Here is a 20,063-nt window from a genome sequence, read left to right as displayed (position 1 = left end):
CAGTGCAGAGCTGCGAGCTTTCCCATCAGTGCTGCTCTGGGGACGTTCATATCGGCTAAACAATCTCTGCTGCTGCACCAAGGCAGGAAGGCAGGGAGCGTGTGGCCAGGTAGACAGGGCCTTGTTATCATACTCATTCCCCATTAAGCTGCAGCTGTCACGGGCACTTACCTAGTAAACAGTTGTCGGCAATAATCATCACGCACTTTTCTTGGTAGTTTTATTGGCCCCACCTTTGAGATGAGGTCATTGAAGCTGGGGAGTTTGCTGCATGCCCGTGATCACCTTGGAAATTCCCCCACTGGTCTATCAACCTAGACTGGTGTGGCTGTCATGTCCCAGCCCTGTGAATGGCATCGTGTTGCTTCTCCCAAGTGGCCCAAATGACTGACATTGATATTCTTAATTCGTAGGAAAAGGTATGTGACAATAGGTGAAAAAGGTAGTAAGAAATTGTTTGGAAAACTAGAACAAAATCCAATTCTTCCCCAGCTGGGGAAGCGCACCCAGTGTCACCCACCCTACTCACTGCCTGTCACCTCCTCCTTGCTGACTCCACGTTCAGAAGCCACTCTGAGCCTTCGAAGAACATTTTGCCTCATGACACAATTGAATAGGACCTGCGAACCCTCTGTCCCTGGTTAACCCTCTCTTCAAAGCCATTTAAATTTTTTGCAGGCTACTCCACTCAGATGTAAGAAAAGACTCTTTAAACTTCTTGATGCAGCTCCTTAATGAAGATCTTGTGAAGGAAACCTAGTCAAAACCTGGGAGGTATGCACACAGTGACTGCAAACTCAGCACTTTGTGATGTTCAGTATCAGATTCGTGGGTGACTCAGGAAAGGCTTTTATAAGGTAACAAGGGGAAAGTGAATGGACGCAGGATGTGTGAGACTGAAACATCTCGGTCCCAGCCAGCAAGGCACCTGCGTTCAGGATGGTGGGTGGGGAGTGCAGAGTTGTCACAAAGAAAGAAGTGGTGGGATGGGAGGGAGGACAGTTAGGTACTTTACTGGGGAGGGAAACAGTGGGTTGAACATTTCCTGGTTGAACAAGAGGACTGTGACATGATGTGCTTGTATTTTGGAGAGAAGGGTTTTGTGGGGACAGGCCTAGGGAGAACGCTGTCTGGCTGGGGAGTCAGCACAACAGGGAAACACAGAGAACTGGGCAGACCCCAGGGCCCCTGCTGGGGAAGAGGCTGCCCGTCAATTCGAGCCCTGGGGGCTGCTTCTGTCCCTTAGCTGGGGCCTCAGAGCTCCCTTCACAACCAAGTCCTGTTGATACAAGAAAAAAAAAAAACGTGACGCATGAGAAGGGCTGTGTCTCAGGCTTTGGATGAGCCCCTGGGATGTGCCCCACCAGATTTTGTTCCTTGGCTTCATGCAGTAAAGAATTCAAGAGCAAGCCAGTGTTGAGTAAAGGTATATTTATTCAGAGAGATACATTGAAAGGCAAGAGAAACTTCACGAGTTGTGGGGGTTTGATGCTCAGATTAAAAGTAGGTACACACTCCACATAGTGTGGGCCTTCTCTGAAGAGGGAGAGAGAGTGGTGACCCCGAGGTGGTGTTGTGTTGCTCTTTTTTCTTGGGCTTGGTGGTTTCATATGCTAATAAGTAGAAGGATCAGCCTTAGGGCAAGGGGCTTGTATTCCCAGAGAGTTGACCATTTCCCACCCTTTGACCTTTTGTGGCTAGCCTTGGGACTGCCATGGTGCCTGGGGCATGTTATTCACCATGTTACTATTACAGTGGGTGCATAATGAAGCTCAAGATCTGCTAGAAGTTAAATCTCTTCATCCTGTGCCTCAAGGCCTATTGGGGGTTGAATCCTTCAGCATTATGATGTTAATTGTTGTGGCCTTCCTTGAATGGATGTGCTCTGCCCCCTTCCATCCTATCTCACTGTGATGACACAGAGAGAACAAAGGCCGGGCCCTGCCTGTGCTCCTGCATTTAACAGCGGGAGGTGAGGTGTGGACTTATGATGACTCTGAGTGGTGAGAAGGATGTTTCAGATTTTCCCACGTGAGACATGGGGACCTGCCAGCAGCCACTGCAGAACTATCTCAAGGGCATCGTCGCTTGTGTTGTTATGGAAACAACAGGCCAGCCAAGAAACAAGCACCACACAGAGGGTTGGAGTACTGAGATTTATTACCCCGGCGGGCTCAGAGGGGCTTCTGTTCCGAAGCTCTGAGCACCTCCAAGACCTGCACGTGAGGTTTTATAGGTTTAATTACAAGTATGGGGCTATTAGCCAATAAGGCTCCAACAACAAAAAGCAAGGAATCAGTACACTGAAGCTTATCAATTTGGAACAGATCACATTACTGATAATTGTTGACATCGGATTTACGAGTTAGCCCAGAAAAACTTAGATCAGTAAACGGACACTTATCACACTTAGATTTGTGACTTAGCTTGTTAGCCCAGCTGGGCTTTTCCTTCACAGTGTCACTCATCTTTTCTGTTTTTCTTTTTTTTTTTTAAGTATTTAATCCAAATTTAATATCAGGATTCTTTGGGAAAGAAATTTCTCTTTTTCTTTTCTTTGGGGCTCTTTGGGGGGGTAGGTAATTAGGTGTATTTATCTGTTAGTGGAGGCCCTGGTGTTCGAACCCAGGACCCTGTGCACGCTAAGCACACGCTGTACCGCCCTCCCCATCATCTTTTTCTTTTTGCTTTATCTGTCAAGAATCTTACACCTGAATTTCTAGTCGGCCTTTAACACTTGCCCTGACTTCATGGAATCCATTTTTATGACTTTACCTCCCACTGGTTTCATTTAAGTATTGAATCTCCATTTTCTCTTCACTCTCAGTTTTGCCTTTTTGTTGTTATGGTTGTTAAGCTGTGTTTAAAAAAATTGTTTAATTTCTCTTTTAGCAGGAGGCTAAAAGTAAATAAATATGTAAACAAACAGCACACTTAAATGCTTTTATACATTCTAAGCTGTTTAGTAGTTACTTAAAAACTGAATTGAATATTAAAGTGATAACATTTTTAAATTATTTTTTAATTTTTTACAAAGATATAGCTGATTTAAAATATGATATATTTCAGGTGTACAATAGATGCTCCATTTATAGTTACTGTAAAACATTGGCTGTATTCCCTGCGTTGTAAGATACATCCCTGTAGCGTGTTTACATTATATGTTGCAGTTTGTATAAGAAAGTTGGGTAACGCAGAGTCTGGGATGTGGCTGTGTCTGACCCAGGTTCACGCTCACCCTGCCTGTCAGAGCTCAGGCCCTCACTCCTGTATGCAGGACAGCGAGTGGAGGTAGCTCTCATCAGCGCTGGTACCAACCTCTGAGTGGCAGTGAAAGCAGTGACTGTGTGTGGACGTCCAAAGTGTTGTTTCAAGAGCTTTCCATGCATTTTTGCATTTAATAATTAAAGCCCTCCTGTGAGGAAGCGTTTTATGATTTTAATGAATAAAACTTTTTTTTGATATTGATAGACTTCAAACCTCCGGAAAATTTACAGGAATAGTACAATAAACACTCAGATACAGTTCACCTTAAAGGGCACTATTTGGCCTTTTGTGTCTGGCATATTTTAGCATAAAGTTTGAAGGTTCATCCATGTTGTAGCTTGAATCAGTACTTTATTCTTTTAGTTTGATAATATCCTTTTTCTTTTTTTTCGTTTTTGGTCTATTTAAAAACATTTTCATTGAAGTCTAGTCAGTTTATAATGTGTCAGTTTCTTTTGTACAGCACAACACTTCAGTTAAAGAAGAACATACCTGTATTCATTTTCATATTCTTTTTAAACATAAGTTACTATAAGATAATAAATATATTTTCCTGTGCTATACAGTATAAACTTGCTGTTTATTCTATACATACTCTGTATCTGCAAATCTTGAACTCCCAATATATTCCTTCCCACACCCTCTCCTCTCTGGTAACCATAGTTTGGTTTCTATGTCTCTGTGTCTGTTTCTGTTCTGTAGATAAGTTTATCTTTTTGTTTCTTTGCTTTATTTTTTGTTTTTTGCTTTTTTGTTTGTTTGTTTGTTTTAGATTCCACATGTGAGCGATCTCATATGGTATTTTTCTTTCTCTTTCGGGCTTACTTCACTTAGAATGACATTCTCCAGGTCCATTCATGTTGCTGCAAATGGCATTATTTTATTATTTTTTTATGGGTGAATAGTAATCTATTGTACAAATAAACTACAAACTCTTTATCCAGTCATCTGTCAGTGGACATTTAGGTTGTTTCCATGTCTTGCTATTGTAAATAGTGCTGCTCTGAATGTTGGGGTGTAGGTGTCTTTTCGAATTATGGATCCTTCTGGATATACGCCCAGGAGTGGGATTGCTGGGTCATATGAGAGGTCAATTTTTAGTCTTTTGAGGAACCTCTATACTGTTTTCCACAATGGCTCCAACAAACTTCATTACCACCACAGTGTAGGAGGGTTCCAAATTCCCCGCAGCCTCTCCAGCATTTACTGTCTGTGAACTTCTGAATGATGGCTATTCTGACTGGTGAGAGTTGATACTTGATTGCAGTTTTGATTTGCATTTCTCTGATAATGATATTGAGCATTTTTTCATGTGCCTATTGGTCAATTGTATGTCTTCATTGGAGAAAGGTTTCTTTAGGACTTCTGACCATTTTTGGATTGAATTGTTTGTTTTTCTTTCTTATGAAGTGTAAAAGCTGTTTACATATTCTGGGAATTAAGCCCTTGTCAGTCTCATTTATTGCAAAAATTTTCTACCATTCCATAGATTGTCTTTTTGTTTTGCTTATTGTTTCCTTTTCTGTGCTAAAGCTTGCAAGTTTAATTAAATCCCACTTGTATATTTTTGCTTGTATTTCTATTGCTTGAGTAGACTGCTCTAGGAAAACATTGTTGAGATGTATGTCAGATGTTTTGCCTATGTTTTCTTCTAAGAGGTTTATAGTGTCTTGACTACATGTTTAAGTCTTTAAGCCATTTTGAATTCATTTTTGTGTATGCTGTGAGGGAGTAGTCTAACTTCATTCATTTACATGCAGCTGTCCAGTATTCCCTACATCATTTGCTGAAGAGGCTGTCTTTACTCCATTGTATGTTCTCACCTCCTTTGTCAAAGATTCAATGACCAAAAATTTGTAGGCCTATTCTTGGTAATTTTGTTTATCCATTCATTGATGGATGGATATTGTTTGTAACCTTTGGCTACTCTGAATGATACTGCCATGAATATTGATGTGCAAGTTTTTGTGAGAATATGTTTTCATTCTGTTGGCTGTACAGTTGGCCCGCCATATCTGTAGTTTCCACTTCATGGATCCAGATGGCTGGTTGTAAAGGGACTCGAACATCCTTGGATTATGGTATCCAGGGTGGGGGGTTCCTGAAACGAACCCCCTGAGGATACTGAGGGATGACTCTATATGTAGGAGTGGAATTGCTGAGCCATATATTTCTAACCTTTTGAGGAAACACCAGGCTTTTCCAAAGAAGCTGCACCATTGCTCCTTTCCAACGGCTGCATATTGAGGGTTCCCATTTCTCTGCCTCCTGACCGACACTTGTTATTGTCCATGTTTTGATTATAACCATCCTAGTGAGTGTAAAATCAGATATCATTTTGATTTTGATTTCGCAAGTGATGCTGAGCATCTTTTCATATGCTTATTGGCCAATTGTGTATCTATTTAAATACTTGACATATTTAAAAATTGGGTCGATTTTCTTTGTATTGGTCAGTTGTAGGCATTTGTTTTATATCCTGGTTACTAGTCTCTTATTAGATATATGCTTTGCAAAATTTTTCTCCTATTCAGCAGATTGTCGTTTCACTTTACTTTTTTTAAACATTAAAACAATTTCTTTCTAGGGGAGGTAATTAGATTTATTCATTTTATTTTTCTTGCTAAGCACGCACTCTATCACTTGAGCTACCACCTTCCCCTTTCATTTCACTTTCTTGATGATGTCCTTTGTAACAAATGGTTTTAATTTTGATGAAGTCCATTTTATCTTTCTTGTTTTTCACTTGTGCTCTTGGTATTGTATCTAGGAAGCCATAGCCTATCCTAGGACCACAAAGATTTAAACTATGTCTTCTTTTAGAAAATTTATACATTTAGTTTTTACATTTCTGTCTGTGATCCATTTTGAATTAATATTTTATTTGTTATATAAAATACGGGGGTCCAGATTCCAGAATCATTCTTTTGCCTTCAGATACCCAGGTGTGTCTGCACCATTTGTTGAATAGACTATTCTTTCAATGGAGTGTTGTTGGCACATTTCTGGAAAAATGACTGTATATGTAAGTTTCCCCCCTGGATTTTTTATTGTGTCTCATAGATTTTTGCATTCAAACTTATGCCAGTACCTTAATGACTTGAGTACTATAGATTTGTAGTAACCTTTGAGTGAGTCCTCCAAATTTGCTCTTCTTTTTCAAGATTGTTTTGGCTGACCTGGGCCCCTTGCACTTCCATATGAATTTTGGCATCAGTTTTTCAATTTTTGCAAAGAAGTCAGCTGGAATTTTGATAGGGACTCCATTAAATTTGTAGATCACTTTCGGGAGTCTTAACATTTTTAACAATATTGTCTACCATTCCATGAACATGGGATGCCTTCCATATATGTAGATCTTTTAATTTTTTTTGGTGATACTTCAAAATGTTCAATGTGCAAATCTTGTAAAATTTTGTTAAATGTATCTCTCATTTCATTTTTAATGCTGTTGTAATTTGAAAGGCTGAGCTTCCTAAGGGTGGGACTATATATCAATTTATTTATTTCTAGGATTCCTACACAGCAAATACCCTAGATTTATATTTGCTACATAAATCTATCCACAATTCTTCCCACCCCCGTGTCATAAGAAACCAAGACCCAGGTTAAGCTACCTGAACACCTATGTGGAAGTGAGAAGTGAGACCCTTGGGTGGGGCTTTGTGCAGATTATAATGAAAGCTTATTCATTATGGCTTCATCTTAATTTCTTTTAAACAATCCTCTCAGTGTATATAGTCAGATACATTAAGAACATGACCTTTTGATGTGCAGAGGAGCTAAGACTATAATTTTCAAATAATTTCTAGTGAGAGTGTTGTACTTGAAACCTAATTTGAATCAATCTTTGAAGATTTATGTTTCAGGAGCTTTGACTATATAATACCTGTCTTTATTCAATAACTACAACTAAATGCTCAAACAACATGTAAGAGTTTGAGCAAACTGCCCCTGCCCCATAGTGCTGGTTGGCTGCAGCTGTAACTGGAGTCAAGGCTTACCTATCCCAGTACGCTTGGGCGGATCTGCTCAATGGGGTTCGTCCAATAGTTTGTCAGTAGTCTTTTGGACAAAGCCATAAAACATTGATTTAAGGTTGCTGGAATGGAATCTATTTTATTAATATTAACTAAGCACATATTGAGTGCTTACTGTATGTTGGGAATTGTCCCTCAGCTTCATATCAATATTATTTTCCTTAAAACCTCTCATATTTCCTTGTTATTCATACATTGCAGATAAGGAGACTGAGGATTGGGTCTTCTCTCTTTTGGGGGGAGCTCATTATCAATGATGGGAATTTGTAAGGAAAAAGATATTGATTCACCCTGAGAAAATATTTTTCCGAGAGTCAGCAATGAATAGGGTGACCACTGAAGAGGGTGATCATTGTTCGATTGAGACGATCCCCGGGTTGTAGGGAGTCAGCATCCCTGTCCTGGACACGGCACGTGTAGCGCTGTGTGGTGGGTGAGGCGGCGCGGCCACGCAGGGAACGCGGATACCGGGCCATTGGGCTTTGCTCAGGCCCGGTGGGGCTTTCTCCTAAGGGAAGTGGAACGTCATTGTCAGATTTTAAGTAGGGGAGAAGGGTGCTCTCGTAGATCACTTTTGTCTTGTAGAATGCTTAGAAACATTTAGAAGGCTCGGCAGGAGGTGATGTGATAAGTCAGAGTAGGGTGTTTTTGAGGTGTAGCAGTGTTCAATTTTCAAGTGATTTTCAGTCCCATGTTTGTGTCTCAGTAGCCGTGTCACTTTGGATGACACACTCAAGGAAGTGAAACAATTTATCTTATTAATTGAAGCAGTGATATACCGACTTCCCAGGACTGCTGTGGAGATCCAGTGAGATAACGTGTTCATAGTGTGCAGTGTGGTCCCCATCACAGAGTCAGTGCTGAGGGAGTGCCAGTGAGAACCTGGTAGGTGAGGTGTGGGTGGTGTGACTCGTTGACTGAGGAAATTGGGCCCTGAAGGAGGGGTCCAGTCACATCTGTGAGTGATGGGACTGAGCTGGGAGAGGCAGACAGACCTTGACCCCAACAAGGGGCCCTGGGCAGGACGGCTATGGGAGGAGCACCATGAAGTCAGCTCTTTGCAGGTGGAGTTGGAGGTGCTCTTGGAACATCTAAGTGCAGTGCCACAATCACAGAGGAGGTCTAGGCCCGGGCTGTGCATTTTCCTATAATCTCAATCCCTGAGGACGCCGAGGTATTGATCATTGAACGTGAAGACATACTTACAGGACAAGTGAATAGTTGTATCATCTCTGTCATCAAAGCTCACGTCTCTTTATTCATCACTCACTTTGCTAATTGGGTACTTACAGAGCTCACTTCACCGTCCTCACCTGGGCTCAGGCTCCACAGAAAAGATCTTATGAGTCTCCCTCTCTTCCAGAAGAAAACACATTTAGCTGGTAGAATTCTCTACTTCGCCAGACTTAGAATTTTAGTTTGTTGATTTAATTCTGCTTTCTGTTGGCCGTCTCCTGACAGGAGAGACATTTTACCTCATAGTCAGGTTTCAATTAGTTGTTACAGAGAATTGCTGATCTGATCCATAGTGTATGTTTTCTATTAACTTTGTAGAGTACTTATCATTTTTCTGTCTTTGCCCTTTAATTTTGTTTCCTCTTCAATGTTCTATCCTATTTGGGGCCTTATTTTATTTTTTAATTCAAAAATGTCTGTTAGCAGTTAAGAAAACAAAAGCAAATAAAAAATGCACATGATAGCTAGATTTAGAATATATCTAGTGTGTTTTCTGTCTCCGCAATGGAGGGTTCTAGAAACTCTTGAAAACCTTCATTATATAAGTTCCTTAAAATGCTGATTAAGAAATAAGACCTTCCTTCCTCATCTTTCAAGCTGCACAGCTAATTGTGAAGAAAGTGAGGGGAAATCCTCAGAAGCCAAGTCAACCAGAAAGCAGGGATTCTGGTAGATACGCGAGCCTTAGAAGCCATGGGGGGCCAGTTGGCTCCTGAACTGAATTTCAGTTGCCTTGACAGGAGGTCAGGAGATAAGCCCCAGGCCTCTCACACTGGGAGTTGGATGGCTGTTCTTATGTAAGGCCAAGCACATCCTGAGAATCCTTCTTTATAAAAGGGTGAATTAGAATGAAAATTAAAAAAGCATTCCTCAAGGCAAGGAAGTAAGGAAAGTTAATTTTTTTGGAAGCGGGGAAAAATAATATATCCAATGTATGAATTTAGTTTAAATCTGTTCTGGCATGAGAGTGACAACAAGCTCCTGGCAGAAAATCACAGCTCCTCCCGGAAAGAGAAGTTGTGTTTTGAATGAATCAGTGGGCAGCCATTCCGAAAAATGTCTCCAGAGTCTACTGGATCAAGATACTGAACCCAAACTCCTCCCTTCCATGGTCTCATTTAAATAACCAGAAAGGTTTTAAAGGAAAGAAGCCATAATCATAGTTCTACTTATTGACATTAACATATGCTAAGAATTCAGAGGTGACTATGGAGTTGTCTCCTCTTTTATGGACCTTACTTTCTATTTGACATAGTTGGGGAACTTGGTGGAGGGTGGTGTTAGTCTGTTGCAATTAGCCAGGAGAGGAGATTAAGAAAACAGTGAAGGGTGGGTGACATTTTTAGCTAAGGACAGTCCTGTTCAGTTGGTTTGTAATTGCAGACTCGTTGAGTTGTCACTGGAGGGAATTGATCTTATGGAATTTGGACTTAACTCAGGCCTCTTCAGAATGGACAAGTGAACCTGGAGAAAGACAGTCAAATCTGTGCAGACATTAAAGTCCACGTGAACGTGCTCCATCCCTGAGCCAAAGATAGGACAAGTAGGCAGCACTTCTTGAGGACAGAGGAGTGGTTTTTAAGGTTCTCCCAGAATGAATCCCAGGGAACCGGATGGCCAGTTGTCAAACTATGACTTTGCTCTTTGGACGGTGTACCCACCTAGGGTATTGGCCGTTTATAGGCTTCCATTTCTCGTTAATACATGTCAGGTGATGAGGACGTGGGCACAAGCGTTTGACACCTTGTCGAGGCGCATTTGAATACCTGCCTAGAAGCGCGGTCGCAGCTGCGGCTGCGTCATACATCTTGCCGCCAATCCCGCTCCCCGGCTCCGTGATCACGGCAGAGTGGTTCCTTGTTGAGCTGTCCGTCTCCTCTGTGACATCGTAACCAAACAAAAGACTGGAGCGTATTAGCTTGGCTTTGTTCTTTTCCATCCTTCCCTTCGAATGATGATGACTGATAGTGGACCTAGTTAGGTTTGCAGATGATTTACAAGTAGTGCTGTCAGTACAAACCTTGTAATCCCCGCTGTGTGATCTAGAGAAGAAAGTGACATTCTTTCCAAATTGTTTTGACGCACTTATGTGGGAAAATGATGTACGTTTGAATATGTATTTCCTCTCTGAATCATCATGGCTAGAGATGAATATTTGTAGACATGGAATGAGTTTTCTGTATTTGAACTGTACGGTCCCCTAAATTCTCCTCAGCTTTTTAAAGTCATCACTGGAGTGCTACCTCCAGAGTGCCCCAAAGCATCCACCACTGCATGTTCTTCGGACGTTGTGAGTTTCAATGTTGGAGAAGGCTGCTGGATGGTGAGGCATTCTCTGGCACATCTCTGGCTGGCTGACGTGAGCTTAGCAACCAAGACTTGGCAGAAAGTATCTAACCATGGTCACGTCCATTTCTGGGACACTCATGGAGGATTTTACACCTATGCTAGTGGCATACGTTATTTCATTTAGTTTTCCCAACAATCATAATTAGATTTTATCACCTGTATTAAAAAGGAAACTGTAAAAGAGAGTGACGTGCAGACTTTCGACTGGAACACGGGTCTTTCTGATCGCTGTCTCGGTTCCCTCCCCGGCCTATCCTTCCAAATGGCCAGGAGACTCTTCCTCAGTCTTGAGTTTCCCGCTGATGTTACCACTCTCTTTGATTCTGGAGAGGAAAACAAGTCTAAACTTACTTTCCATTGGAAATGGAATGGAGAGTTAATGTTGGAAGCCGGGAGAGTCTGTCCTGTGATGAAGCGGTCCCCGAGCCACTTCCACTGGAATGTCACATCACTGTCTGGGCCCCTTGCTCAGCCTGTGCACAGGTGATAAGCCAGATGTGCCGAGCAGTCCTCACGGACAGGGCAGTGGGTTGGAAATGAGTTTGGGGATTTGGTTTCATTATATATGTTCCTGAGGGTCTTGGCCTGGCACTTCGAATCGGAGCATTCCCGGTCACACAGACTCGCTCTGGGTCCGTGCAGACCTGACGTGGCCTCAGCCTGAGGCTCAGGGCCCGTGGTGATGAGGAGCATTTTAGTCCATGGTCTGCCGGATGCTCTGACACTTCTGGGCTGTGGGACTTTGTCCAGGATGATAATAATTCCTCCCCGAGTTTCAGATTTCCTTGCCTGTGAGCCGGGGTAGTAATAGTTTCTGAAATGATTGTAATGATTCAGTAAGGGGCGCAGCGTGTGCTGGCAGGTAGCTGGTGTTTAAGGAGCAGAAGTCGCAGTCACACTGTCAGCCTCTCACTGTGTGCTCTGTGCTTTGAGAGGTTGTGTGTTTGGTGAAAGTCCCGCCCAAATACTAGGGCCTAGATGAACTGTTGTTCCTTTACTTTCCCTTCCTTTTCCTCTTTCCCTTCTCTGTGTCCCATGTTTAGGTAGCAGATTCCTCTATTTCAGGGAATACGGGCCTTTCTAGTAAAAGGACAGGCGGAACGCGGAAAGATGGGGCCCGTCTGAACAGCGCTGTTTCCCTGCATTTCTGCATCCGGTCCCATCAGTGCACGAAGTCAGCCTTCCTCTTCCTTCCTGTGTCATTGGGTCTCTGTTTTAAGGGAAAAGTTTTTAAGGGTCTTTTTCCACTTACATGTTTCGTTCAGATGCTTGTTGCTTTTCTCCCTGTGCTTCAGCGTTCCGAGGAGAGAATTCAGCAGTGCAGCATCCTCTCCGAGCTCTATGAGTTGATCGGCTGCCACCGCAAGTCCGCCTTCTTAAAGCGGGTGGCCCCCGTGCAGCGCGCGGCCCCCGGCATCATGGAGCCTGGCGGGAAGAGTTGCTACCGACTCCTTCTGCAGACGCTTCCTGGCTACAGTCTGTCACTGGATCTACAGGACTTCAGGAAAGGTGTTGGAACTAAAACATCGCTTTAGTCCAATTAACCATGCCTAGTTTGGGCCCTGCTGTCCTGTCTCATCAGTGTGAATTGTGATTCGTTTAGAACAGGGCTCAGCAGACTTTTTTCTGTCAAGAGCTTGGGAGTAAATATTTCAGGGTCTGGAAACCTCCTGATTTCTGGTGCAGCTGCTCAGCTCTGCTGTTCAGACGCCAGAGCAGCCGGACAGTCCACACACCCACAGAGCTTTATTAACAGCGGTGGCTGGGGCTGGATTGGGTGTATGAACAGCAGTTTGTCCCCACAGCCTCCTCACTATTGACACCTGCACCAGAGCGTGCATTTGCGACAATGGGTGAACCTGCACTGACACGTCATCATCACCCAGAGCCCATAATTGGCACTAGGATTTACACTTGGTGGTGTGCACTCTGTGGGTTTGGAAAGATGTAAAATGACATGTATCCACCGTCACAGCATCATACAGAGTAGTCTGTCTTAGTGACCCTAAAAATGCTCCGTGCTGCACCTCATTCATTGCTCCTTCCCCTCTAGCCTCTGACAGCCACTGATCTTTTAGTCTCTGTGGTTTTCCCTTTCCCAGAACACCATACAGTTGGAATCAGACAGTTGCACAACCTTCCCAGATTGGCTTCTTTCCCTTAGTAATATGCATTTAAGGTTCTTCCATGTCTTTCCATGCCTTGATAACTCATTTCATTTTAGCACCAAATAATGGTCCATTCTCTGGCTGGACCACAGTTTATTTATCCATTCACCTACTGAAGAACAGCATAGTTGTTTCTGAGTTCTGGTGATTATGAATAAAGCTGCTATTAACATCTGTATGCAGATTTGTATGTGGACACAAGTTTCCATTTCGTCGAGTAAACACCAAGGAGCACAGTTGCCAGATCATATGGTAGGAGAATATCTAGTTTTGTAAAAATTTGCCAGACGGTCTTCCTAAGTATTTGGGCCATTTTACATTCCCAACAACTATGCATGAGAATACCTGATGCTCCACATCCTCACCAGCATTCGGTGCTGTCAGTGTTCTGCGTTTTGGCAGTTCTGAAAGGTGTGCAGTGGTACCTCGCTGTTTCAGTCTGCATCCCCTTGATGACAGATGCTGTGGAGCATGTTTCCATAGACTTCTTTGGCATCAAGATTTCTTCTTTGATGAGGTCTGTGTTCAGGCATTTTGCTCATATTTTAATCAGGTTATTCATCCTTCTTGTTGAGTTTAAAGAAATTTTGGTATATTCTGTATATCAGCCCTTTATCAGTGTGTCCCTGCCCTTCACCTGCAGTACTGGAGTTGTCCTTTGGTTCTCAGTGGAGTGTCAACTCTTCAAAGAGATTCCCTGTCTTCCTTCAGCCTAAATACTGTCCTGGTATTTTTCACTTTCATTGACTCATTTTGTTCTTTTTAAATAGCATTTCCCATAATTTGTACTTACATTAAAAAAAAAGGCAATGATTGAACACCGCCTCCCCCACCAGGCTGTGTGCCCTGTGAGAGCAGAGGCCCTGACCCCACTCACCGTTTCCTAAGACAGCACATTGCACATGTCCATGTAAAAGTGTGTAACGTGGGGCCAAACCTGATAAGCAGCTATGATGACTTGTGTTGTCTACCATTTATTGAGTAGACTTTGTTTCTGATCTTAATTATTAAATCACATGAATGAAACTTGCTTGTCTTGAAAAATAAAACAACAAAGCACACCTCGATGTGATTGGTACTTTCTACTTAGCCTTCTGACCCAGGAGGGGATGTTCACCATCATTTTGTGGAGGAGGTTGGGGAGGTAAAGTAAGAGAGTGAGATCAAATAAAGTAAAAATGATAACTATCAGTTGGCTTTATTTTCACTAAGACATAAAAGTTACTTTAAACCCTATCTCAGCTGTTGTTCTGTTGTTTTAAACATTTCTCATAGAATTAAATCGAAGCCCACTAAACCCTGAAAGGGAAATTTTGTGCTCAGGTCCTGAAAAGAGTTTATGTCTATTTCTTGAAATGCACAATTTCCCTGCTGCTTACAGAAATTCGAGGCGGGAACACAGCCGTTCGCTGTGTGTTTCTGCCGGCTTCACGGGCTGCTCAATGTCATTTTCATTTTCTTGTGTTGCAGTTTATGAAGGTTTTCCATGAGATATATTGCTCAGCCTTTTCCTGAATGAAGGATTGAATTTTCCACAGGAAATCTTATGAAAGAGAGTGACAAGGCACATGGGTTTCCCAAAAAGGAAGAGTTGATGTAATAAAATTTCACTATGGTGAACTTTTTTAATACAAGCCAGTTGAAAATTTTATCACTAGGTCATAGGCCACAAATCTGTGTTAAGAATAAAAAGATTCAAATTTTATAGAAGAAGCAGTTTGAATCAAGTAATAATAATGATTTGTACGCTATTTGGTGTTAGAACTTATACCCAGTCTTATCATAATTGCCTGTGGTAGGAACTGGATCATTATTTATTTATTAAAAAAAAATCCACTAGTTGCTATTTGTCCCATTCTTGATGCGGCAGTGCTGAGGTTAGTTATGTTGGGCCATTTAGGATTCTTAGCTAGGTTTTCTGGACATTGATTTCAGCCTTTTTATCTTTTTTACAATCTTTTCATATGTGTCGGCCATTGGTCTTTTTACAACGTGGAAAAACTGCACGGATCTGCCTTTCCCTTTTTTCCTGTCTTTGTGGGAAAAGATTTTTAAGAGAAATTACTAGGATATTAAGTATTTTGTGTGGGGTAAGTTTGGTCAGTTCTAAGGATTTAAATTAATACGTATTTAAATTGCTATTCAGCTAATGACAGTAAAATTATAAACTAACTTAAGTATACATCAGTAAGTATAGTACAATAAGCCAATCACCCAGATTAAGGAATTCACAAACTTTTTCATATTTCCTTTATTCAGACCTTTGTTCTTTTATTTGTCCTTTGTTGAAGTATTTGACAGCAAATCCAAGAAGACATGTCATTTTACCCTATGTACTCAAGTAGGCATGTCTGAGAAATGAGGGCCTTTTCTTTGATCAGGTTTTTCCATTTGACTTATGTGCTCGTTAAGTACCAGCTGTATCAGGCATCTCACTAGGAATTAGGGATCCTTGGGGCAATGAGACAGTCCTGGCTCCCAAGGAAGTTAAGGGCTGATGGAAGAAACCAACACAGGAGCTTGGGTGCCTCACTTAAGGTCCCTACTGGATGACACCAATTGGACAAAATTTGTGCACAATACAGTAGGATTCACAGAAGGGACTGGTCAGACTTGTAGGGCAGGCCGTGAGAGAGGCGGTCAGCAGGGCTACAAGAGGAGGAATCATTTGATCAGAATCTGAAATCTTTTCTGCCAACCTTCCTACCAAGCCCCCAGGGCCCATCACACACAACCCTGTGCTGTAACTGTTTTTGATTCCAGTTACCACATCTCTTTCAGGAAGGATTTTAAGCTGGAAAATATTTAAAATCAGTAATTGTTGCCAGAAGGAACATAGAACAAGGAACATGGAAACAACACAAATGTCCATCAGCACATGACTGTATAAAGACGAGGTGATACATTTATACAATGGAATACTACTCAGACATAAAAGATGCCATTTGCAGCAATATGGATGGACCTGAAGACTGTCATTCTAAGTGAAGTGTGGTGGAAAGAGAAAGAAAAATTCCATATGACTTCATTTATGGGGAATCTAAATTAATAGCAATAATAATAAGACCACAAATGAACTAAATATTATTTTGATTTCTTGAATATTTGTAAGTACATCTGACTGTCCTTTGTGATAGGATTACAATATTCTGTTTATTATTCTTTTGTAGATGTCCTTATTCCTCTGGTAACTGTAATTTTAAAAATCTAAAGCTCTAATCTGTTCTTAGAAAGAATAATTAGTATATATATGTAAACTAAAAAATGCAGTATGCTCTATACATGTATTTACATGCAATATGTGTATGTGAAATTGAACTGTAATAATTCTACCCGATAAAACTGAAAAAGGAAAAAAATAAAAAAATTATTTAGCAAAATCACCCCTCTTTAGATATTAAAACGTTCATTTCTGAGATTCTGTGAAAGACGGCATGGAAGTAGGTTTTTAAGATTTTCTCCTTGCTCCTCGGTGAGCAGCCTGGGCTGCACAGCTTTGCCGCGACAGGCACCCAGGGCTTACCGGCTTGCTTCTCACTTGTTGGGAGGAAGATTAGCTGCTTCAGGAATATTTATGCTCTTAGAAGTTGCTGAAAACCCCACAGAGCTTTTGTTTACATGGGGTGTATCTGTCAATATACCCCATTTTAGAAATTAGAACAGAAAATTTAAACTCAAGAACTGACAAGCACACGCTGTCCCAGCACGTGGTCAAAGCAGTGCTGCCACGGTGGCGTGTGTTGGTTCTAGGAAAAATGCACCGTACACTCAAGAATGAGGATGAACCCACAGATCTCATCTCAGCAATGCTATGAAGAGGTGGGACCCAAAGCCCCCAAAACAGTGCTGAAGTCCCCAGATGTCTCAGAACACACAGAGCCATGGGATCAAGAATCCAGTACCTCATGGATCATCAGCTGTGGAGACTGCGTCCTGGGTCAGGAGGAGCAGAAGTAGGGATAGCAGGCACACATTCCTATTGACAGCAAAGCTTTAAAGGTTTTGAATTGACTGAAAGTTTGGCAAACATTTGCATTTAGACTACTACATTTCCTCTCCTGGAGACGTTAGAAGGAAAACACTGATTAATAGAGGATGATTGTAATGGATTAATTATGATACTGATGACATGGGCTGTGAACACTAACCCTGCACTCAGTGTAGAATAAGCCTTTTATGTACACACTTCATTAGGTCTCCACACCCCTGCAACGTGGCATTAAGCACTCATACAACCATGAAACCAGTGACTATAAAACAGTCACAAGCCTTCCTCTCCAGCATGAGGTAGCAAAACCAGCAAGGATTTTCAATGACAAAAGCCAAAATCATATATTTTTGGGAAAGAAAGCAAATGAAACACTGAAGAATAATTAACCAAAAGAGCAGATGGAATGGAAAATTTTATTGAAGAAAGCAATGATTGATTCAATTAAAACAGCTAATGTCCCTGGTATAATTGAACCATCAATCCAAATTTTTGGAAAAGTGGGTTGTGAAATTACTGTCTCATTTAATGTTGGAATTCCTATTTGGACCAATTTGATACGCATCACTGGTGTGAGGTTAGATATTTAGGTAATTAACAATATTCCTATTTTTTAAGTTAACAGGAAACATAACACAGGACTCCAGATTTAGGGAGAGAATGCAAGCAACTACTATCATAATCCATCCAGTAAGGACACGTGTCCCTGCGTCACCAAAGCAATGAGAATTTGCAGAAAGAAAACACAGTTCTCCAATTGTGACAAATACGAGACAGTGAGCCATAAATTACGAGAACTAGCAACTGTTTAAATGCCATGGGCAAATTTTTTTTATCATCTTGAAAACATCACTGATGTTCTAGGTAAGAAAAAGAATTGTTTTACTAACAAATCCAACTGACACAGGGGTTTTTCCAAGTGAGAAGGTGATTCTAAAAAGTGCAGTAAAATGAGTAAAGATGATCTGCGCAGTGACGGAGATGGTCTAGACTAACCAGCATCAAGATTCCTGGTTTTACACTTGCACTCTGCTCGTCATCTATGACGCAAGAACTCATGAAATGATTTTTTTCTCTTTAGGGAAAAAAAGATTAATAAAATCTAACTATAAGATGTGGTATGTAAAGCGGTAATGAAGTTTTCTAACCTTATGATGCAGCCAGTGTAATGTAGCACTTATTCGGGCACTAGGTTTTTTTAATTCATGATTTCTTTTATACCCTATTTCTATCCTAAAGGAGACACTTAAAGTTTTCTACTTTATTCAACGTATCTTGTGAGGGTTGTGATATACACTGGTATGGCAGTTTTAAGAGATTCAAAATCGCCTCTGTTGTTGTGGTCAGGAAAGGCAAGGCTCCCTCACAGCTGCGACGGAGAAGGAATCCCCGGAGTCAGCCTCCGGGCAGCTTCCGAACCGCATCTGCTTGCACTTGGCACAGGACACCATAAGCAAGTGTAACTCTGACAAGAAGATTTCCCCGGGGACCTGGGAGGTGCTCATTGTGAAGCCACTTGTTTCCCAGTTAGGTAAGGGTTGGAAAAATAGTTTATTAGAAGTGACTCCCTTTGTATGTGCCTTTTGTCCTGAGAGGTCACTAATTAGCATAGAATATAAAATACCCCATAATATAAGAATTTGGGTATCACATCTTTCCATCTACCTGTCTATTTGTTTATCATACTTATAGTTATGTTACATTTTCTATGACGTTCACTTCCGGGCACAAGAAAAGAAAGGTTACAAAATATTTATTATAAATAGGGGGGACTGGGTCTAAGGGTTAAAAACCACTTCTGCTAACAATATAAACCATATAATAATTTTAATCTCAGTTGCATCAGACCTTCCAGAATTAATCCCTCAATTTCACTGTTAAAACAGTAATGGAATCTCGGTTCTTCCAAGACTCGGGCCTGATCACCACCCATCCAGACATCTATCTGTGGGTCCCTACTTGTCCTCGAGGACACCGAACACACCATACGGGGTGAACATTCTTCACTGTCCCTACTGTAGGGGAAACCTGGATGTCACAGGTACTGTCCAGGATTCACACCTACCTGCAAAAATCAAAGTCATGTGACTGAAACGGGAAAACACAGCTGGTGTGATAGGGCTGAAAGCTCACCAAAAACAGGTTTGGGGGCCTAATCCAAGCCCTCAGTCTCCTAACATGAAGAAGGACAGGGAGTCCCAATTAGCCACGAGACTGGGGGGCTTCATTACTCCATGAATAAAGGATTTGTGCCAGTGCCACCTTTAGACAGGGAACCCCAGAACCCAGACTTGGAAGCATCCTGTCCCCTCCCCTCTGAACAAATATTCTCTCAAGACACGTAGTGAGAGATGGGAGCCCCGGTGAGATCTGGAATAAGATGCAATCTGAAAGACTGCTGGTAACAAAGGGTGTGGAGCTCGGGCAGCCCCCAGGGCCAACAAACATTCTTGTACCACTGATGCCCACACTTCCATCCACAACAGTTTCTTCAGGACACTTACGCACAATAACCATCACACAAAAATGGTTGCTTAGACATGTTTTAAGAGAAATAACATTATGAGAATGCCAAATTCATGACAAGTCAGAGTAAAGACCCTAGAGTATTTACTGAATGAGATCTCACGTGTGCTCCGCATGAGCTTTAAACCCTTAGGACACAGTCATGGAACAGTAGGCATTTTCTTTCTTTCCTCCAAGTTGGCTTTGCTGGAGAACTCCGTAGACACAGGAAGACTCTGTATCCCACCTCTACTACTTACACAAAGGGCTCAACATATAGAGAAGTATCAGAGCTGGTGCGGCCGGCTCCAATGTGCGCACTCCCGTGCCCAGCTCCCCGAGGAGCAGAGCTCCCCCAACGGGCACTGCAGTGCCTGCGAGAATCAGGTATCTGATGAGTGAGCCTGGGGTGGGCAAGACAGGAAGCAAGCACCATTCCCTCACGCTCTGCAGGTGATCTCTGTGTCATCTTGAATAAATACAGTCAGCATTAAAGATGTTTGACCAGAG

The 20,063-nt window shown here is 41.9% G+C and overlaps 1 protein-coding gene across 1 annotated transcript in view; it reads left to right on the top strand.

Moving 5' to 3' along the window:
- The window catches only part of LOC135320640 (trafficking protein particle complex subunit 9-like), a 119,496-nt gene extending 103,056 nt beyond the window's left edge, over positions 1–16,440 (top strand). The window contains exon 10 of the mRNA XM_064483787.1: positions 12,188–16,440. Within this exon, the coding sequence (XP_064339857.1) occupies positions 12,188–12,427 (240 nt within the window). The 3' untranslated portion in view covers positions 12,428–16,440. The remainder of the gene's footprint in view (positions 1–12,187) is intronic.
- Positions 16,441–20,063: the final 3,623 nt, after the last annotated feature.

The sequence above is a fragment of the Camelus dromedarius genome, unplaced genomic scaffold (assembly GCF_036321535.1).
Source record: "Camelus dromedarius isolate mCamDro1 unplaced genomic scaffold, mCamDro1.pat HAP1_SCAFFOLD_4, whole genome shotgun sequence".
NCBI lineage: Eukaryota > Metazoa > Chordata > Mammalia > Artiodactyla > Camelidae > Camelus > Camelus dromedarius.
Note: the sequence above shows the minus strand (reverse complement) of the source record. Positions and strands in the feature narration are given on the sequence as shown.